Consider the following 16,799-nt stretch of genomic DNA (forward strand, 5'->3'; position numbering starts at 1 on the left):
CTGCTGGAGACCAACTCTTCCCTCCTCCTACAGCCAGGCTGTTCCCCACGGAGCAGCAGGACAAACCTCCCTTTCCCTGCACCGTTTTTTGGCACCTCCTTGGCCAGGTGGAGGCAGGGGGCAGCTCATCTGTGAGTCTGTTTAATCACTGTTTTGTGGGGTCCATGGGGGAGACTGTAGTGGGTACCACACAGTGCCAGCTTGCGTGATGGAGGTACTCTGTCCTTTCAGAAGGCCAGCGCTGTGCTTTTTAGTGTGACGTTACTTGGCAACTGCAAGGTGCCGAGCAGCAGGGCTGGGAGAGCCGGCGGGAGCTTCCAGAGAGGCAGCAGGGAGCCATTACCAGGAGCACGGCGGGGGGAGCACAGAAGAAACGTGCAGTAGGTTTGGGAAGCTTCTTCGCACGCCTCGGCTGTCTGATAATGGCGAAGCCCAGCAAACAGCATGTTAACAGTTCTACGTTGCACAGAGGAGAGAGGGCAACAAAAGGAGGGTCTTTGGTGATACACCAAGCTGCCTCTCCGTTATTTTTTCCTGTGATTTCCCCCTCCTCCACCACTCGTTCCCCTCACTCTGCCATCCGCAGGACTGTGCTGAGGAGGGCATTGAAAATGCCACCCAGCAGGTTCAAGGGAGAAGTCAGCACATCAAAGGGAGAGGAGGTTCTCCTCCCTCCCCAGGTCCTTCCAGTTCACAACGTTATGGTTATCCGAGTAAAAACTGCAGTGAAATCTGAGGCGTGGAGGCTGTGTGCACACATCAAACCCCACCATCCCTCCAATCGTTCCCTTGCCCATTCATCACTAGCTCTACAGGCAGGGAGCCAGACACGGTGGCACCACCACTTCTGCTTATATAGGCTCTAAATCAGTAAAGACATATTTCTCCTTTCGACTGGTCTCAGCCTGAGTTTTCGCCAGGATTTCCAGGAATATCTCTTATTGTTTAAAGCAGAGGTGTTGTATCAGACCCCATTATGACTCTCATTTCCTTAATAAGACAGATGTACAGCTGGGACGAGGACTTCAGGGTTTCTCTGGGGTATTTTATCCTGCTAGTTCTGTACCGAGATGAGCTCAAAACTTAGGCTTAGCTGTTGTTTCTCCCATCTTGCTTAACAAGCCTTGCTTTGACCAGTGTTAATTCTTCTAACTCCCACTTCCATGTATGTGGTCCTCCTTTCTTTTCATGGTGGGATGGCAAAATCTACTTTCCAGCACATGCCAGGTCTGGAAAAGCACTCTGAGAACACAAGTCGCTTGCCTTTGTAGATGTTACCTTGGTGCATAGGTTAATCTGCAGTTCAACAACCTCTGACCTGCAGCTGGACGCTCTCCCTAGACTCTGGTTCCCATGAGATACGACCTTGGACATAAGTGTATCAGAAGCCAAATTTCTGTTTGCTTTTTTAAATGCTGAGGAACATACACATTTTTTGTGGAATCCTGGAGGTCAGAAGGTTGTTCCTCGAAGCTTGTTTTTAAGGTCGCCTTCTCTTTCTTTGTACTTACAGTTTATGTTAAATTTGATCTACAGTTCTAACAGTACGCAGTCAATCACGGCCTACTCTAAATGTTTCCAGTAGAAACAATGATCACAGACATAGTGCTGGGCACTGGCAATTGCATATATTTGTACACAGCATTTGCACCTGGTTGCAGTGAGGATCTACAGTTCAAACTATGGCTTTTCTCTGAGCTTTCATACTAGCATTCAGCAACGACAAATTAAAACAGGCCTGGCACCAAGAATGACATGGTTACTAAAGGCTTTAATAAAGGTGCTGACTTCAGCCCTGTCCAGCCACATTTAATGAAGCAGCTCCTGAAATGTATTTCCACAATATACTACCAGGATGCCGGTAGTGCGAGAGCTTATTTCAAACAAAAGTCTTCAGAATACGTTGAGTGAATACATCGCCTTTTGTTTGTCATGCTAAAACGGACAACTTTGCAAGACAAGAGCAGCTAAAATCCTGTTCCAACTCTACAAAATTTTTCTTTCAACAAATATTCTCTCTGATATTTAATGGCTCTGTCACCATGGTGCCCAAGTGATGCTTTATTTACCCCATATACACACAGAGCAAAACCAGCATCGATCCAAACAACTTCTGCCTCTACCAAAAGCTTGTTTTATTGCTTTCCATATAAGCAGCAGATAGCATTGCCAAATAACTAAAATCTTAATAAGGCAGATGTCTAGTATTAGGCATTGGTTCAGTATTTTAAAGTAGTTTTAATGTAGAATAAAGTCAGTCAGCAGCAAGAAGAAATCATGGCAGTGTTTTCCAAACTGAAATTATATTTATTGATATACTAAGTTAAGTGTGAACAGATATTGACTTCTTTGGGAGCTTCTCTCTCAGTCCAAAGAACTTTTAAAAATGAAACAACCAACAAAGTAGTACATAACTCAGAATTTTATGAGGTTTCACTGACTTAATGGCTTCCTAGTAAAGAGTGAAATATTTACATACTATTCTCCACAGGCCTGATTCTGCAGCCCATCTGTGCAGAATTTCATAGGCATGAAGGGAACGGCTTACATGAGTGAAGGCTTTCTCTGAGCACGCATTTGTGTAAGTATCTGCTGTTTGCATAATTAAGAGTGCATCTGCACACTGATCTGGATTCTCAATGCCACGATTACAAATTCTCCTGCAACCTTGAACTGGCTCTCGCAGACTAAACTCCACGCTGACCACCACAAATCGTGGCCATTGCTGCCAATGCCAAGAGTTTATCGTGGAAGAATTTACACTTACTTACATTTCTGTAAAATGCATTCTGCAACATCCAGCCAAAATAGTTTCACCAACTTTCAGAAAGTGGTGTTTAAACAAACAAACAAAAAAGCTAAAAACCTTGCCCCAGAATCCACTAAGTTAATACACGCCCATTTGTTCTCAAATAACAAATAATATAAATAAATAAATAAATCAGTGCATGAGTTCTTACTCTACGTTCTATTTTCAGCTACAATTTTCAAGTAGAAAATCCGCTTTAGTGACTAGTTATTGCCCCAGTGCTGGATTATCAGGTCTTTTAAATAAGAAAAGCTTCATGCACTTCAGTCAACTTGAACTGACTGGTTAACCACTGGAGACCCGGTCCCAGATGTGTGTGGAGTAATGAACCACGGTAATGCGTCTTGCAGGGACTAGAAAGAGGATTCAGTTTTATTATCAGGCTAAAAACATACACAGCAAGAGGCGCCCTCTGCCACAACTAACCTAAGTCTTTGGGGTGATGGCTGATAGCCAGCGGGTCTGGGCTAGGACAATATCGTGAGGCTCTAACGCACCTGGGGCTTGCTGTGTGTATGCAATAGGAATAATGGCAAGTATCAGCGACCATGGGTCAAGGCACCGCTCCCCATGTGACCTACAGGAATTCAGCGATACTGTTTAATGCAGTTTATCTCTCTAATCAGGTGCAGTTGGAAGGGGGTGCTTTGGTTTTGGCTTTGTTTCTTCCTAAGGCACAAAGAGCCACAGCAGGAAAAGATCAGTCTGGGACTGGATTTACTTCCCCTTACCTCGATTTTTCAGTGGTGGCAGTGTAGGGTGAAGGTGTTTGTTACAGTAATCTTGGCCCGTGCAACATTCAATAGATCTTCTTTGGTGTGGAATAGGAGTGTCCTGCAACAAACAGTTTGATAGTAAGCAAAGTAATCATCTGTGTTGTAAATATACACCGCCATTCTGGCACCCGAGAAAGATGTGCTTGTTAGCTGGACTGCAGTCTGTTACAGGTTTCTAGGATGTGTGGAGTAAGGATTTTTGTCACCGAATGTACGCAGCACCATTTCATATAGCTAATTAAGAGATGAATCCACCCCTAATGCATTTCTATTGGTTTCCCTAGTGCACCAATAGTGCAGAAGGGACTGACTGACTCTGATGGTGCAAGAGAGTGAAACTGGGAGAGTCACATATGGCCAGCAGTTAGACTTGTACTACCAAAAATACGATAACATGGGTATTCAAAACATTTAGCCAAAATAATACAGGAATTGCTGTGTGGACTAATTTAGTGGCTGCTTCTGCTCTCGTGGGAAGCTGGGTAAAATACCGTCCACGGACCATGGTGGTTAGACTGTTCCTGTGTTCATGTAAAATCATTTAAGGTTAAGGTTAAGAAAGGCGAACACTTCAGAGCCACCTTGCTCCATTGCCCATACCCCTTCCATTCCTGCAGTGAGATTTGCTCTCCATCAGGTGATCTCTGTACTTGAAAGGAATTTCTGGCACCAGAAATCCAAACCCAAAGTGCAACTGCAATGTAAGACATACAGGTTGCTGCGGTCCATCAAATAAGATCCTAACTAATTTTAGCTACCAGGAGCTTTCAGGAATTAGACTGCATTTCTCTAACTTCAAACTTCCTCTGAGCAGAAGTAACAGCAGTGCCAAAACAAAAAATTTAAGTTATTACTAGGAGCAGCTACAATATCACCATACAGGGATATGAACTCACTCCCCTCGGCAATCAATGTGGAGCAAGTCTCTGCCAAATATACAGAAGTGAAAAACATGGACATAGTAATGTCTGTTGACTGCACTTCCGTTGAAAGCTATCAAAAAGCCAAGCAGCATGCTGGCAGCAAATGCTTTCTTACCCGACACTGGAAGTCCGAGCCCTCTAACCCAAGACATCCCTTGGTGACTAAATGTCCACCGGACTCATCTTCTTCTATTATGGTGAAGCAGTAGCCATCAGTGCTGAGGATTGGAAAGAATGAATCAGAAAAAGGCTTTGAAGTGAAAGATGTGCTGCTGAATATAGTCTTAAACTTTGTTCCTTGCAGGGCAAATCTGCCATTACCAAAGCAACACACCAAGGCACGCTGGAAGACTTGGGCACCCAAGGCAACCTCTCTCAACGCAGTCCAACAGCCGACAGGCGCTGCGGACCAGCTCTTGAACACAACGGAGGCTTTGCTTTGGAGTTGACACACTTACCTTTCCAACATGTCACAGCTATAACCTCTACTAACAAAAGATCTCAATTCTCTGCCTATGGTCATCAGCGTGTTAAGATGTTGGAGGCCTATATAAATGCAAGCATCAATGCTATACAGCAGGTCTGCCTTGCGCGTGGGAACAAGGCATGGGTATTTGCACCGTGGTGGAAACCCCAAGACAGAAACATTTTTGAGATACTAAATGTAAAATATTATTAAGAGTGATTTGTGATTCCTGTTTTAACCATATTACAAACTGCAACACTCTTGTGTATGAGTCCTTGAGTTATCATCAACACCCTTCATAACTGTTTACTCGGGTTATAAGCCTAAAGTGATCCATAATGCTTCCGTTTACAAGAACGTGCACCAGTGAGGACAAGTATATTAACAGATGGCTAGATGGTGCTGGTGATAAATGTCCTTCCTCGATGAAGGTCAAATGCCTGAATGCTATGGAAAGAAGGGGAGGAGGGCTTTTTACTGAGACTGCTGCACATTAATTTCTCAGCACTCTGAGAGAGATACGTAACGTGTGTAAGAAACACAAATTGACTGATTTGCAGGAAGAGGATCCAAAAATAAAGAAAAAAATCATTAATATAAGACATTTAAGTCACATAAAAATAAAATATTCTGTTATTTCCCCAGGAAAATAACACTGGTTATTATGTGCAATGACTATATTTCAGAAGAGAAGAAACAAACTCAGTTAAAACAAGGAAATAAAAAGAAAAAAGGATTAGAAAATTTAAACATAGCAAAATTTCAGATGATTTGCTCCTTACTTGAATGAAAGGAGAGTCTAACTGAGCAACAGCAGCAGAGGCAATGAAGATGAAGGAAACGAGGGGCCCAGTTACACATAGGAGAGATAAACACAATTTGTAAGTATTAGCTACACGACAGAGAGATGCTGGATAGGATCATGTCAAACATTGGCTGTGGCATATTTTTATATTAGTGGTGCAGGGTCTAGCCACAGTAAGCTTATTACTTCAAATAATAATCAATCACGGGTTATTGACTTCTGGATTTGAAAAGTAACCCGTTACACGTTACAAATTACTTTCTCGGAGGAGCGGGCGATGACTTCCACCCTTCTTTGACATTGTGCATACGAGTAAGGCAAAGGAGACAGCAACCCTTCTGGGCAACAACCACCTTGATTTCATTGCTTAAGCTTAAAAGATAGGAACAATAGGATTGCCAAGAAGAGAGACTGTAAGGAATCCATTAGAGTAGAATATTAGATTAGATTAGATTTTATTTGTTTGCATGGTGCCTTTGATTCAAAGTAATGAGTAAGTTTAACCCAGGGGACAGAGCAACAAACCAATAAATTGCAATCAAGTGAAACACAAAAATGAACTCCACAGCTAACAGTTCCCAGCAAAAAACCAAAACTCTCAGTTCACCAAAGGAAAGCAGGGGAAGGAAAAGTCAAATTGTTTGCAAAAGGGAAAAAAGAAGCAGGAAAGTCAGCCTTCTTTTCTGACTTGCCATGGGACCCTGATTCTCAGCTCACTTCTGAAAATTAAATTCAGGCTTCTCAAACACTTTAGTCCCTCCGAAAATTTTATTCCAAATTTTAAAAGACAAAAATAGATTGGATAGAGCAAAATGGAAAAGTTTTAAAGCTCCAACAGTAAGAGTAAATCATGTTCGTTACAGACAATGAGAGAGTAATGAAGGAAAAGTGCAAGACAATTAAAAATAGCAATGCTGAGCAGAATAAACATTGGTACTGCTTGCTTCTACTTCTAAGAAAAACATAAACCAAAAAGTTTTCGTGCAATGTAAGAACTCATTATTGTATTGAAAATGTCTCAGGTGTTTGGGCAAGAGGTGGAAGCAACTCTTCTGAAAAGAAAGAAGCATCTCTTACCTGCTTCCCCCCCTCCCGCCCCCAGCCTCTTCTCCGGGTTCACAGGGTGTCAGATGGACCACGTACTGCCAGTGAAGGGCAGGACATACCCCTGCTGTTTTATCGATTATCCTACCTCATACCTGGCTGTGGTAGAAATGAAACTGTTCTTACTATTATAACAAGTCAGAAACAAGTCAGGTAAGTCCGCGTCATCTCCAATTTTATGTGTATTTTGGTGACTGCACAAATAGAAACATAGCTACATCGCTGATACATGCAAAGCAATCCAAAACACCTATGCTCCACTTCCTAGCAAAAATTCGTAGTATAGAACTATTATTTTCTTAAACTCTGCAATTTGAATTCTGTTAATTTGATTCTGCAAATGGTATGTAAAGCAGGAACTCAACCTGGTGTTACCAAATACATCCGGGTACTCATCCACTAGCCTCCTCCACTAAAGCATCATCTTGTCAGAGTACAGTGCAGGAGAGCGATTAAATACATTTTGGATGTGATCACTAATAAGGACGGATTTGGCATGTCACATATTTGCCAAGAGTGAATTTTTACAGCCAAGTCAAATGCCAGGAAAATAGAGGGAGTTAATAGCGGAAACAGAGACTGATGTGGAAGGTGCTGCTACAATTACAGATTAGCAGAAAGAAAGAGGTGATCTTAACCGAGACCTTTACTAAATGTCAGAAGAGAGGAACAGAGGCCAACAGCTTTGCAGCTGCTCGCACAGATGTCCACACTGGCCACGAGCCATTTCTCACAGGAGATGCGGTACCTCAGCTACCACAACCTGACTGCTGAAGATTTCCCGTCCTGCTCTCCGTGCGTATGATGCAGCCAGGGGTGGCAAATATATAACTTGGAAAAGAAATGTCTTTCCCTCGTTCTGTGCCTATCACAAACAGACAGGTTAAATAACTTGATGAAAAGATTCCTTATCTTTAATTTTATTTGCAATTGAGTCCATACAAGTGTTTATTATTTTTATCCACTCCTTCTCTTTATACTCCTGGTTTTGATATCAGAAAGAGCTACAGAATCTTTTCATTTCCATCTAAAGCAACATGCACCATTCTTAAAAATTACCAAAAAATGTTGGATTATATTATGTACCGATACTAGAAGTTCTTATTCTGTAAAGGCTGGCTGAAACAATCTAATTCAAAAATTGGCCGACTCCCAATTTGCATCTAATTCACATATTTTGTCACATCCTTCACTTAAGGAAGATGATGAAGGCCAAATTTAGCAAAACACTGTCTTTGGACACCATCCGTAAAACAAAAAGGCACTGTAAATGTGTTCAACACAGGCTAATTTTTCCAAAACAAAAAAATACAGTTAGTGGCTGTGCATCAGGGAAGTAACATGAAACCAAGTGAGAAGAGCACTACACAGTTGTTGAGCCAGAGGCACCTTCAGAAGTTTGCACAGCTACCCTGAGAGGCAAGGAGAGACATACAGGTGGAACAAAGCAAAGAAGATGGCTCACAGCGGGCCATGGTTTCTGGCCACACTAGCCTCCAGGACGGTGATGCTGGTCCTGCCACGCACTCTCGGCTGTGTATGGCACCTTTTGGCTCTCTGGGTGCTCAAGGATCACCCTAGACACAGAGAGAAAGGAGGGTACGCAACGCATCCTAGCAGAGCAGCTTTTCATGTATCATATATCAGTCTATCAACCCACATTTTCTCTACACTACCTGCCCATTCTATTCTCCCAGGACTGAGACATGACCTGGCCCACCAAATGTGTCTTGCATTTTTCTACTAAATCACAAATCAGATCAAACAGTTCTCCCTGACACATGGGGTTACAATGCAGAAAACAAGACATTATACCAATCTGTGACAGAGAGCCCGTCCAGGCTTCATGCTAAGTATATGAGATTTGACAGGCCTATAGACCTGATAGCACAACTTGGGGTATGGCAATAGCGCCAAGTATGGGTACCTCTGCAATTTCACCAGGGCTCTTTGGCACCTTTCATTTACGCGCAAAATCTATCTCAGTAGATGTGAGAGCTATCAAGAAGCAAATAGTCAAAATAAAGCTACTCATCTTCCTCTTTTCCTTTTCTCTTTCTCTTTTATTCCTTTCTTTGTCTCCAAAATTTAAACACAGACCAAATGTTTTATTTGACCTTAAGATTACACTGCAGTTGAATTTATATGATGTAGCTTCTTCTTCAATGCAAGGACAGACTTAAAATGGATATTTGCTGTTTGGGATTTTTTTTTTTTTTTTTTGGTATAAGTAAATTGAATATGCAAGGGAAGTCTTAGGTATTCCAGCACTTTCAGCACAGTAACACTGAAGTACTTCCATGCGCTAAAAAGAAATCTGAGAGTATTGCAAAAAGTCTCAATAGAGGGAGACTGGACTTGCATTACTATTTAGCTTAAGGTTTATATTAATTACCTAATGGGCAAGCCCCAAACAAAGTGAAGAACAAGGAATTTCTGGGGCACAGTTGAAAAGCGAGGGAGGGGGACTTTGTGTTTCAGCTTAAACACTTGGGGCGAAGTCACCTGCTGAGCCACGTATGAGATATAAGGCCCTGGCAGAGGGGGCAAGAAAAGACTGGAGCTTGCAAGAATTTGTCTTTGTTGACCTTTGGTTTTTTGGTTTAATCATCAAAGGGGACTTAACTGCCTCCAGTACAGCCCTGTATAAAAGGCTGCATTTAAAAAAAAAAAAAAAAAAAAACAACATAAAAAAAAATGAAAGGCCAACTTGTACATCTCACCATAGTTCCTTTATCAGAAAATGTGCAACCTTACCCTAAAAACTAAAGTTGCTTAAAAGAAAATTTGCCTGGACTCAGTGCTTTGGCCCACTGTTGCGGTCTTCTTCCTTCTACATATCAAATTACAAAGAAAATTCAATCCTATCATCTGGAGAACAGGAGAATGAAAATAACATCACTCAAGTGAATTAGCACCTCTGGTAACACTGAAAAAGCAACTTAATTATTTTATTCCTTTAGATAACCAAAGCTACCTCAAGACACAGTTGGGCAGAAACACAATCAAGACCAGTAGGCAACACATAAGAAATTAAGCTCTATCAGCCCGATCTTTAAAACTGTCAGCATTTATTTGTGAATGGAAAATAGAGTACAACAAGGCACCAAATCAGCCTCTGCCTTCACTGCAATCCCATTACAGTCAAAGCCAATTAAATCTAACACTACTTTTTAAAATACGCAATTAATTATGATTAGACACAACTGCCTGTGCATTCACTTTGTACACGCAAAGCTTGAAATGGAACAGTAAAACAAGGTGCTGGTTGTGTTCAAAGCAGCTTTGAGCTTCTTTACTGAAGGCCTTTTATGAATGGCACAGATGTTCAGAAAGAATAGTTTCAACACGCTGCGGGTTAACACACCCTTTACAAGGAGAGGATTGCGAACCTTCTGCAAAGTTCTTAATTGTCAGGGCCCTGAGCACACTAATGAGCTTCAATTGCCTGGAGTGGTCCCACCTGGGACCCCCCAACATGTACACACACACCCCTTGCCCAGGGACTCCATTTAAGCTCGGGTCTGAGCATCAAACCCTTCCCTGAGCAATGGTACAGGAGTACCTGTCTCCAGCCCCATCTCCTGCCTGGATCCAGATCACTACTTGCCCTGCAAAGGGCCACCGAGGAAGCCATCTCTGCCCCTTGTGCTCAGGTACCCTTCGGGCAATCGGGTCCTGGTGGGTGAGGATATGGCTGGCCCTAGCATTGCCCTCAGTGCCTGGCTTGGCTCCCTTTGCTCCCTGGCACTAACGCCCTCTCGATGAGTTGACCCTGTAATGGGGCTTCCAATACCTGTTGTGCTCATGGATTGCCCCTTTTTTTTAAAGTGCACTCTAACTACTGCTTCTCTCTTGATATAGAAACCAATCTGCATTTTAAGCTGCAGTGTTATCCTTAGCTCCCTGAAGTGTTATTGGACTTAAGCTGCGGAAGTATAAAGAAAGGGAAATTCTGTATAGGAACACAGCGGGCTGTTAGAGGATTTGATACAGATGTGGTTAAAGAATATTGGCTTTTAAATTTCTAAAAATACAATTATGGAGAGGATTTTAAATGGCCACCAGATGTCCACATTTTTATATAAACATTCAGACTACTGGTACTACAGGCAGGATCTATACTTTAATAGATAAATACCTGTGGTAGCAAACCAAAATCTTCAGGTGGAATGGCAGACTGCTTTTCACGAGAAATTTTTAATGGTGATTGCAATACAACTAGCTATTTTATTCTAAGAGTTTAATTTAAATGCAGCTAGAAACACTTTCCCATTGAACTTTCAGAGCCCTCCTTGCTCCTGGGCACACAAAAGGCTTCTCTGCTTTGGTGAGAGCCCCAGCAGGGACAGTGCCTGATGCCCTCCAGAGCCCAAGCCCTAGCTAGGGATGTGCTCAGTGAATTTCCTGAGTGTCAGGGCTTTGCCAGGCCCTTGGGTGCCCCAGCACACGCTGGCTCATCCCTGCAGGGCTGGTAGAGCCAAACTCTGCAGGTCCAAGCACAACCCAAAGCTTTAACAGACTGATAGAGCTGACAAGAGGTTTGATTTTTTTTTAAATATAAAATGTAAAAGGCTCTTAGTGGCTACATCTGAGGGAAGCAGATAATTAATGAAGCAACTTTTCATCTGGAGCAGTTCATTTATTCTTCAGACAAACACAGTGCGATTGATACTGCTTGAACTTCAATATGGGGAAACTTCCCTTTATAGTGAGGTTCAGTGAGAATTCCAGAGTGCTTTAAAACTGTGCCAACAATCACTCAGGTTAGGACAAAATATGAAAGTTACTGCCTGACTAGTAGGATGATCCCAAAACACAGGGGAAATGAATAATCCCTGCTAATCTGGTTGGTCTTGGCCAAATCTTTTGAAACGTGGTCTCAACCCAGGCAGCTAACTGGAGATGTAATAACTACTCTTCCCCAACAGTAGGCTTAGGACCCTCTTCTCTCTGTCACATCCCATTTCACTTCACATCCGTAATTCCAGCTATGTAATAGGGAATTTAAGGAGCAAAAGATTACAGACTAACAGTAAAGCAAACATGGGCTGTTGTGTCCTCTGTACCTCGCTGCAGCTCTCACACCAAGGTAGGGAGAGCCATAGCAGTGATGACCATCCCCAGAAGGATTATTGCTGACAAGCCATGCAGACAGGGTATTTAAGTTAATTTAAACAGTTTGCTTTATATTACTCCAAACTCTTCAGCAATTTTTCACTTATGCTGTTGCTCACTGGGCAAGTGGCAAGGTGGGTGCTGCTCAGGTGACCGTACAGGACAGGAAAGAGGAGTAGCTCCTCTAATGCAAGCCTTCTGACCAGTTCCCTTCTCCTGGACGGAGAAGTGATTGATGTTTGATGGGTAAATTCCAGTTTCAGTTATTATTTTTATGTCTTAATTGGAAAAAATAATTTTGTCACTCAAGTAGAACACTCAAGCCTGAAATGTGCAAAGTTTATGAGGACAAAAAGGGTTTAATTTTGTGGTTTATTACCACTTAACTGCCTATCCTTGGGCATTAACACCTAAACCATAGTTTGGTATTTGACACTGTAAGGGGGACTCTCGGAAGAGAGTTTCTTTAAAGTACCGCAGTGTGGGAAAATACACAAATCCATTTTAAAAGGACACTTACTCATAGCTCCTGGTAACACGAAAAATAGTGAATGTCAGTGATGCCTACAAAGCCACGTGCAACAGCAGGTCTACCCAGATGGGGTATAAACCTTGTTCAGTGGGTTCCTTAACATGGATCCCTTTGTGCTTCCTAATTCATGGATTTAAAAGTCATCTGCAGCTTCCCAGTTACTGCGTGTGTGAGACAGCACGTGTGGAAGCAGTGGCTCTTGCTGGGCAGGAACAGGAAAGAGCTGATTCACACTGCAGGGGATCTGCAAACTGATATCAGAGTTGGGGGTTTTACAGCTTCTTAAGCTGCCTGCCATGTAACAGCAGTCAGGTCTAACTCCTGGCTAGAGCATGGGTTTGAAGGAAAAGGATAGAAAGGGGAAATGGTACTTACAGCTGTCATCAAGACTGTGATACACTTCGGTGTGAAACTGCAGGCTGAGCAGAGCTAAGTCAGGCTACAAAACACCAGTCCAAAATCCAACAAAGCAATCAGTATCTGCAGCAACCTTAGGCTTTCCCCATCTATCTTCTTAACACGCTGCCTTGAAGGTCTGATACAATGTTAGACTGTCTTGCCTCAAACAGCATGGCATGTCCAGCTGGGCTCACGTCTGTGCCCTGCTTTGATGCTTTTCATGTTCCCACAGCTCCACTAGGCTATAGCTGATGGTGAATATCTCCAGTATCTTACCTGCTCTAAGTAAGCAGAAAAGTTTAAATTCCTCGTGTGGAACATGAAGAGCTCAGCCCTACTTTGCTGCAGCTAAAGCAAACTGTACATGCACCTCAAGCCAAGACAGGGGTGACCACCATGCTCATTCAACAGCAATAGTAGGTGTCCAGCAAGAGCTGCTTTTGGGTGGGGGAGCAGCAGCTTGGTCCCACCACAGGTACCCTCAGTCACCTCTGCTCCTTCAGACCAAGGCTGAGCTTGCAAGGAGATTGTGCATGGCTGGGCATGCCTGTCCCAGGGAGGCAGAAGGATCTGAGGAAGCAGAATCCAACCCAAATGCAAAGTTTGTAGTACTCTAAACACAAAACCAAACAGAAGGCTATAGCTAGGATAGGAAAATACTCAGCATTTCACCTCAAGAAAAAAGATCGCTTTCCTTCTAGCATGGAAGCAAGAAAAAAAACCAAAACAAAACAAAGCCTTGAGGACCTACAAAAGATAGCTCAGCTATTGCAACGACACACACACACACCAAGAGCAGGGTTCTTATAAGAAGGTGTTTCTTAAAGAGTGATTATAAATTTGTAAGCATTTACTGACATTTCAATATATCTCCATTAAGTCTCCTTTCGTTAACTGCATGCACCTTTAAAAACAAACTCCTACCTTCTTCATATGCAATGAATTAATACAAGTATTATCTCAGACTGTAAAGATGTAAACACCCTAACATAACATAAGTGTGTAGCTGATCTGTAGGTAAAAATTACCTGTGATCTGTAGACACAAAGTATTAAACAACTCATTTACATATTACTGCTTAAACAAAAACTGCAACACCCAGCTTGGGACCACTGAGCTACCACAAATAGGTTTCCCATGCTTCACCATGGAATACATATCTCACAAACCTGCAGGTGCTGTTGACGGAGTCCTCAGGACAGTGGTGGTGGCACTGACAGGACAGCTTCTTCTGCGGAGGGGCGGGTGCTGTGCTCTCACCGTCTTCTTTTCTGGTCTCCATGCTCAACTTGCCAGAACTTCGCAAGGGCATGTTGTCTAGAAAATTGGCTATAAGGGAGGGAAAGAAAGAAACAGCTCTAGGCTGGACTGCAAGGCTTGGAATGAAGGCTTTGAAGTATTTCTACCCTTCAAAATTTGAGAAAGTTATTTGAGTTGGGTGTTCACTATGGAGCAGTTTTCTGTAGAAGCCTCTGAAATGGTCACTGTGTTTGAGGCTTGTTGGGCAGTGGCATTAGATCAAAGGTGCTGATGTTCAAGTTCTGCTGCTGCCAAAGAGATACGTTGTGCTTTTCAGATTGCAGAGTACAGCTTTTCTCCTATTGCATTACGCAGGTCAAATCCTTGGCTACACCTCTGCACTTTCTTTGTCTCTGTACTTGGCACATACCTACATCCACCGAACCCCATAAAAATGAGTGGGATTTATGGTACTCCAGGCAGAGCAGAATAGCAAAGCATACAATTTAACAAACATTTAACAGAAAGTGATGTTCTTTCAAGTTCAACAGCACTTTTCATCAGTGAATTGGATACGCACTGCTTGGAAAACAAGGAAAAATAGTTCAATTCTATTAAAAAAAATCTATAAACAAAGTAAAAGGCAAGAATGTGTTTTAGAATTAACAATGCTGAAATATATGGAGGTGATTACTTCTAAAAATATCAGAGTATTGAATCTCCATGGAGCTGGTGGAGTAGAACTAGAGCTGTTGGTGATGGGCTCGGAGCTGTTTAAGCGACATCTGCCCCCCGTCCCCCCCCAAGCTCTACTCATAAATATCAGCTTTCAGTGCTTGTGAATATTTTAAGCCTCAAAGACAAAAATGAGATCAGCACGAAAAGCTTCAACTAGCAGTTTCTCACTTTCCTTTTGCCTCCCTGTAAGAAATCTTACTAGCGGGTCATTTACGAACAGCTGTCTCCAGTAGTTGAAGAGCGGGCTTGCAATTCTTGATTTACTGCTAAGTCTTTAGAAACAATTGGCATTACTATTATTATTGTGATTGGCTCCTGAACTGCTGCTTTGACTCTAATTAAAATCTTCCCCAAACTTCCATTATCAGGACTGATCTATTACGGAGCTGACAGAAAACTCCTATCTTTTTCTGCTCCCTACAGGGAGATGGAGTGGGTAAACAGGCAGAGGTGATGGGAGCAAGTAGCTACACTTCAGGGTTTGGATAGCAAGCAACAACTGAGGTGAGAACAGGCTGAAAGGTCCTGAAGCAGCGAAAGGCTGGAGGAAGAGCAGGGCTGTTCAACCAGCCCGTGCCCTTAGGAGGACTAACAAAGTCCAGTCTGTGCTCCTGGGTGCATGGGAGCAGCCAGTGCCTCTCAGCTGCACACCCCTCCTCTCCTGCGCCAGCTCTGGTAGGAAAACCCTGCAAATGGCCAGGCACTGGCAACAACTGGCAGACAGGCTTTAGTTTTCTTCAGGGTAACAAGGGACATGCAAGCTTGTCCCTAGCAAGCTAGGAAAAGTCATACTCCAATGCAATCCGTGCCCATCACTCATCAGGGATGTGATGATGAACAGCTTCTGCAGAGCTTGCCATAAACAACAGCAGCTTACATCCCTAGACCTGGTTAGGTTAAATAAGTTAGTTAAAATAAGACAGGTGGGAACTGCTGAATTAGAATCAGAAATCTGAAGTACCATCAAAGCATCACAGGCGGCTATTTAGAGATGTAGTTTGGTTTTTAGAAAACTTAAGAAGAATAGGCTTGCATTCAAATTTACAATTTCCAAGAGTCTGAAGTAGGGATGTAGCCTAGGATTTTGCTTTCAGCTAATGCCCAGGGTCAAAACTAGTGTAAAATCATTGCTGTTTAGTGTCAAATACATTACATCAAATACAATTACAAGAGGTAGGAATAAGATACTTTCAATCAGACCCTTTCCTATCTTCAAAAAAGAAAACCCTTGTCACTCTGTCCTCTTGCTCCTTTTATGCCTTAAATTCCTGGCTGCTAGCTAAAACGATGGGCAGATCTTTTGCCTCTGAAATTTAGATGTCTCACCCAATGGATGACACTGGAACATGTAAGAACTCTTCTTACCTCACTCAGAGTTGAGTTTCAACAAGGTCTTTTGACTTCTACATCTGCTTGACTTCAGAGCAGAAGTATTTTTTTGGCAGTCCCTTCCCCAAAATCTAACATGTAGGAAGAAACCCATGAGAGCTTTCCAGTTTGGCAACAAGTTCCTCTTGAAAGGTGTGAAATGCATGGTTTGGGATTCCTCCTGCATTTGCTGCTGTGCTGTAACAAGCCTATGTTGGTCACACAGCCCTGGCTCTGTCTAGGGATTAGAAGCCCTTTGGGTTTCACAATCTCTCCTAAGGAGCTATGTCCAAGTGCCCTGAAAGCAGGGGATTTCAGGCTATTTAAAATTGGCTGCTTCTGTGCTGCAGCCTATTCTGTTGCAGCCTGCTTACGGCCAGCTTCCCATCCCTGACGAACTGAGCACAGCTTGGGACAACTGCAGAAAGACAGTGGTATTAGAAATAAATTTACTGTAGTCTGCTGAGAAATGTAATGACTGCCTCAAGGAATTAATCAAAATATTTGAGAGCCTGAAGGTCA

At 42.7% G+C, this 16,799-nt stretch overlaps 1 protein-coding gene across 1 annotated transcript in view; it reads right to left on the reverse strand.

The window, feature by feature from the left end:
- BMPR1B (bone morphogenetic protein receptor type 1B) overlaps window positions 1-14,256 on the reverse strand; it is a 30,178-nt gene extending 15,922 nt beyond the window's left edge. The window contains exons 1-3 of the mRNA XM_009634772.2: window positions 14,102-14,256; window positions 4,624-4,726; window positions 3,541-3,643 (exon numbers count right to left, since the gene is read on the reverse strand). Of these exons, the coding sequence (XP_009633067.1) occupies window positions 3,541-3,643; window positions 4,624-4,726; window positions 14,102-14,244 (349 nt within the window). The 5' untranslated portion in view covers window positions 14,245-14,256. The remainder of the gene's footprint in view (window positions 1-3,540; window positions 3,644-4,623; window positions 4,727-14,101) is intronic.
- Between the last annotated feature and the right edge of the window lie 2,543 nt (window positions 14,257-16,799).

This window comes from Egretta garzetta, unplaced genomic scaffold, assembly GCF_000687185.1.
Source record: "Egretta garzetta isolate BGI_Z169 unplaced genomic scaffold, ASM68718v1 scaffold72, whole genome shotgun sequence".
Classification (NCBI taxonomy): Eukaryota; Metazoa; Chordata; class Aves; order Pelecaniformes; family Ardeidae; genus Egretta; species Egretta garzetta.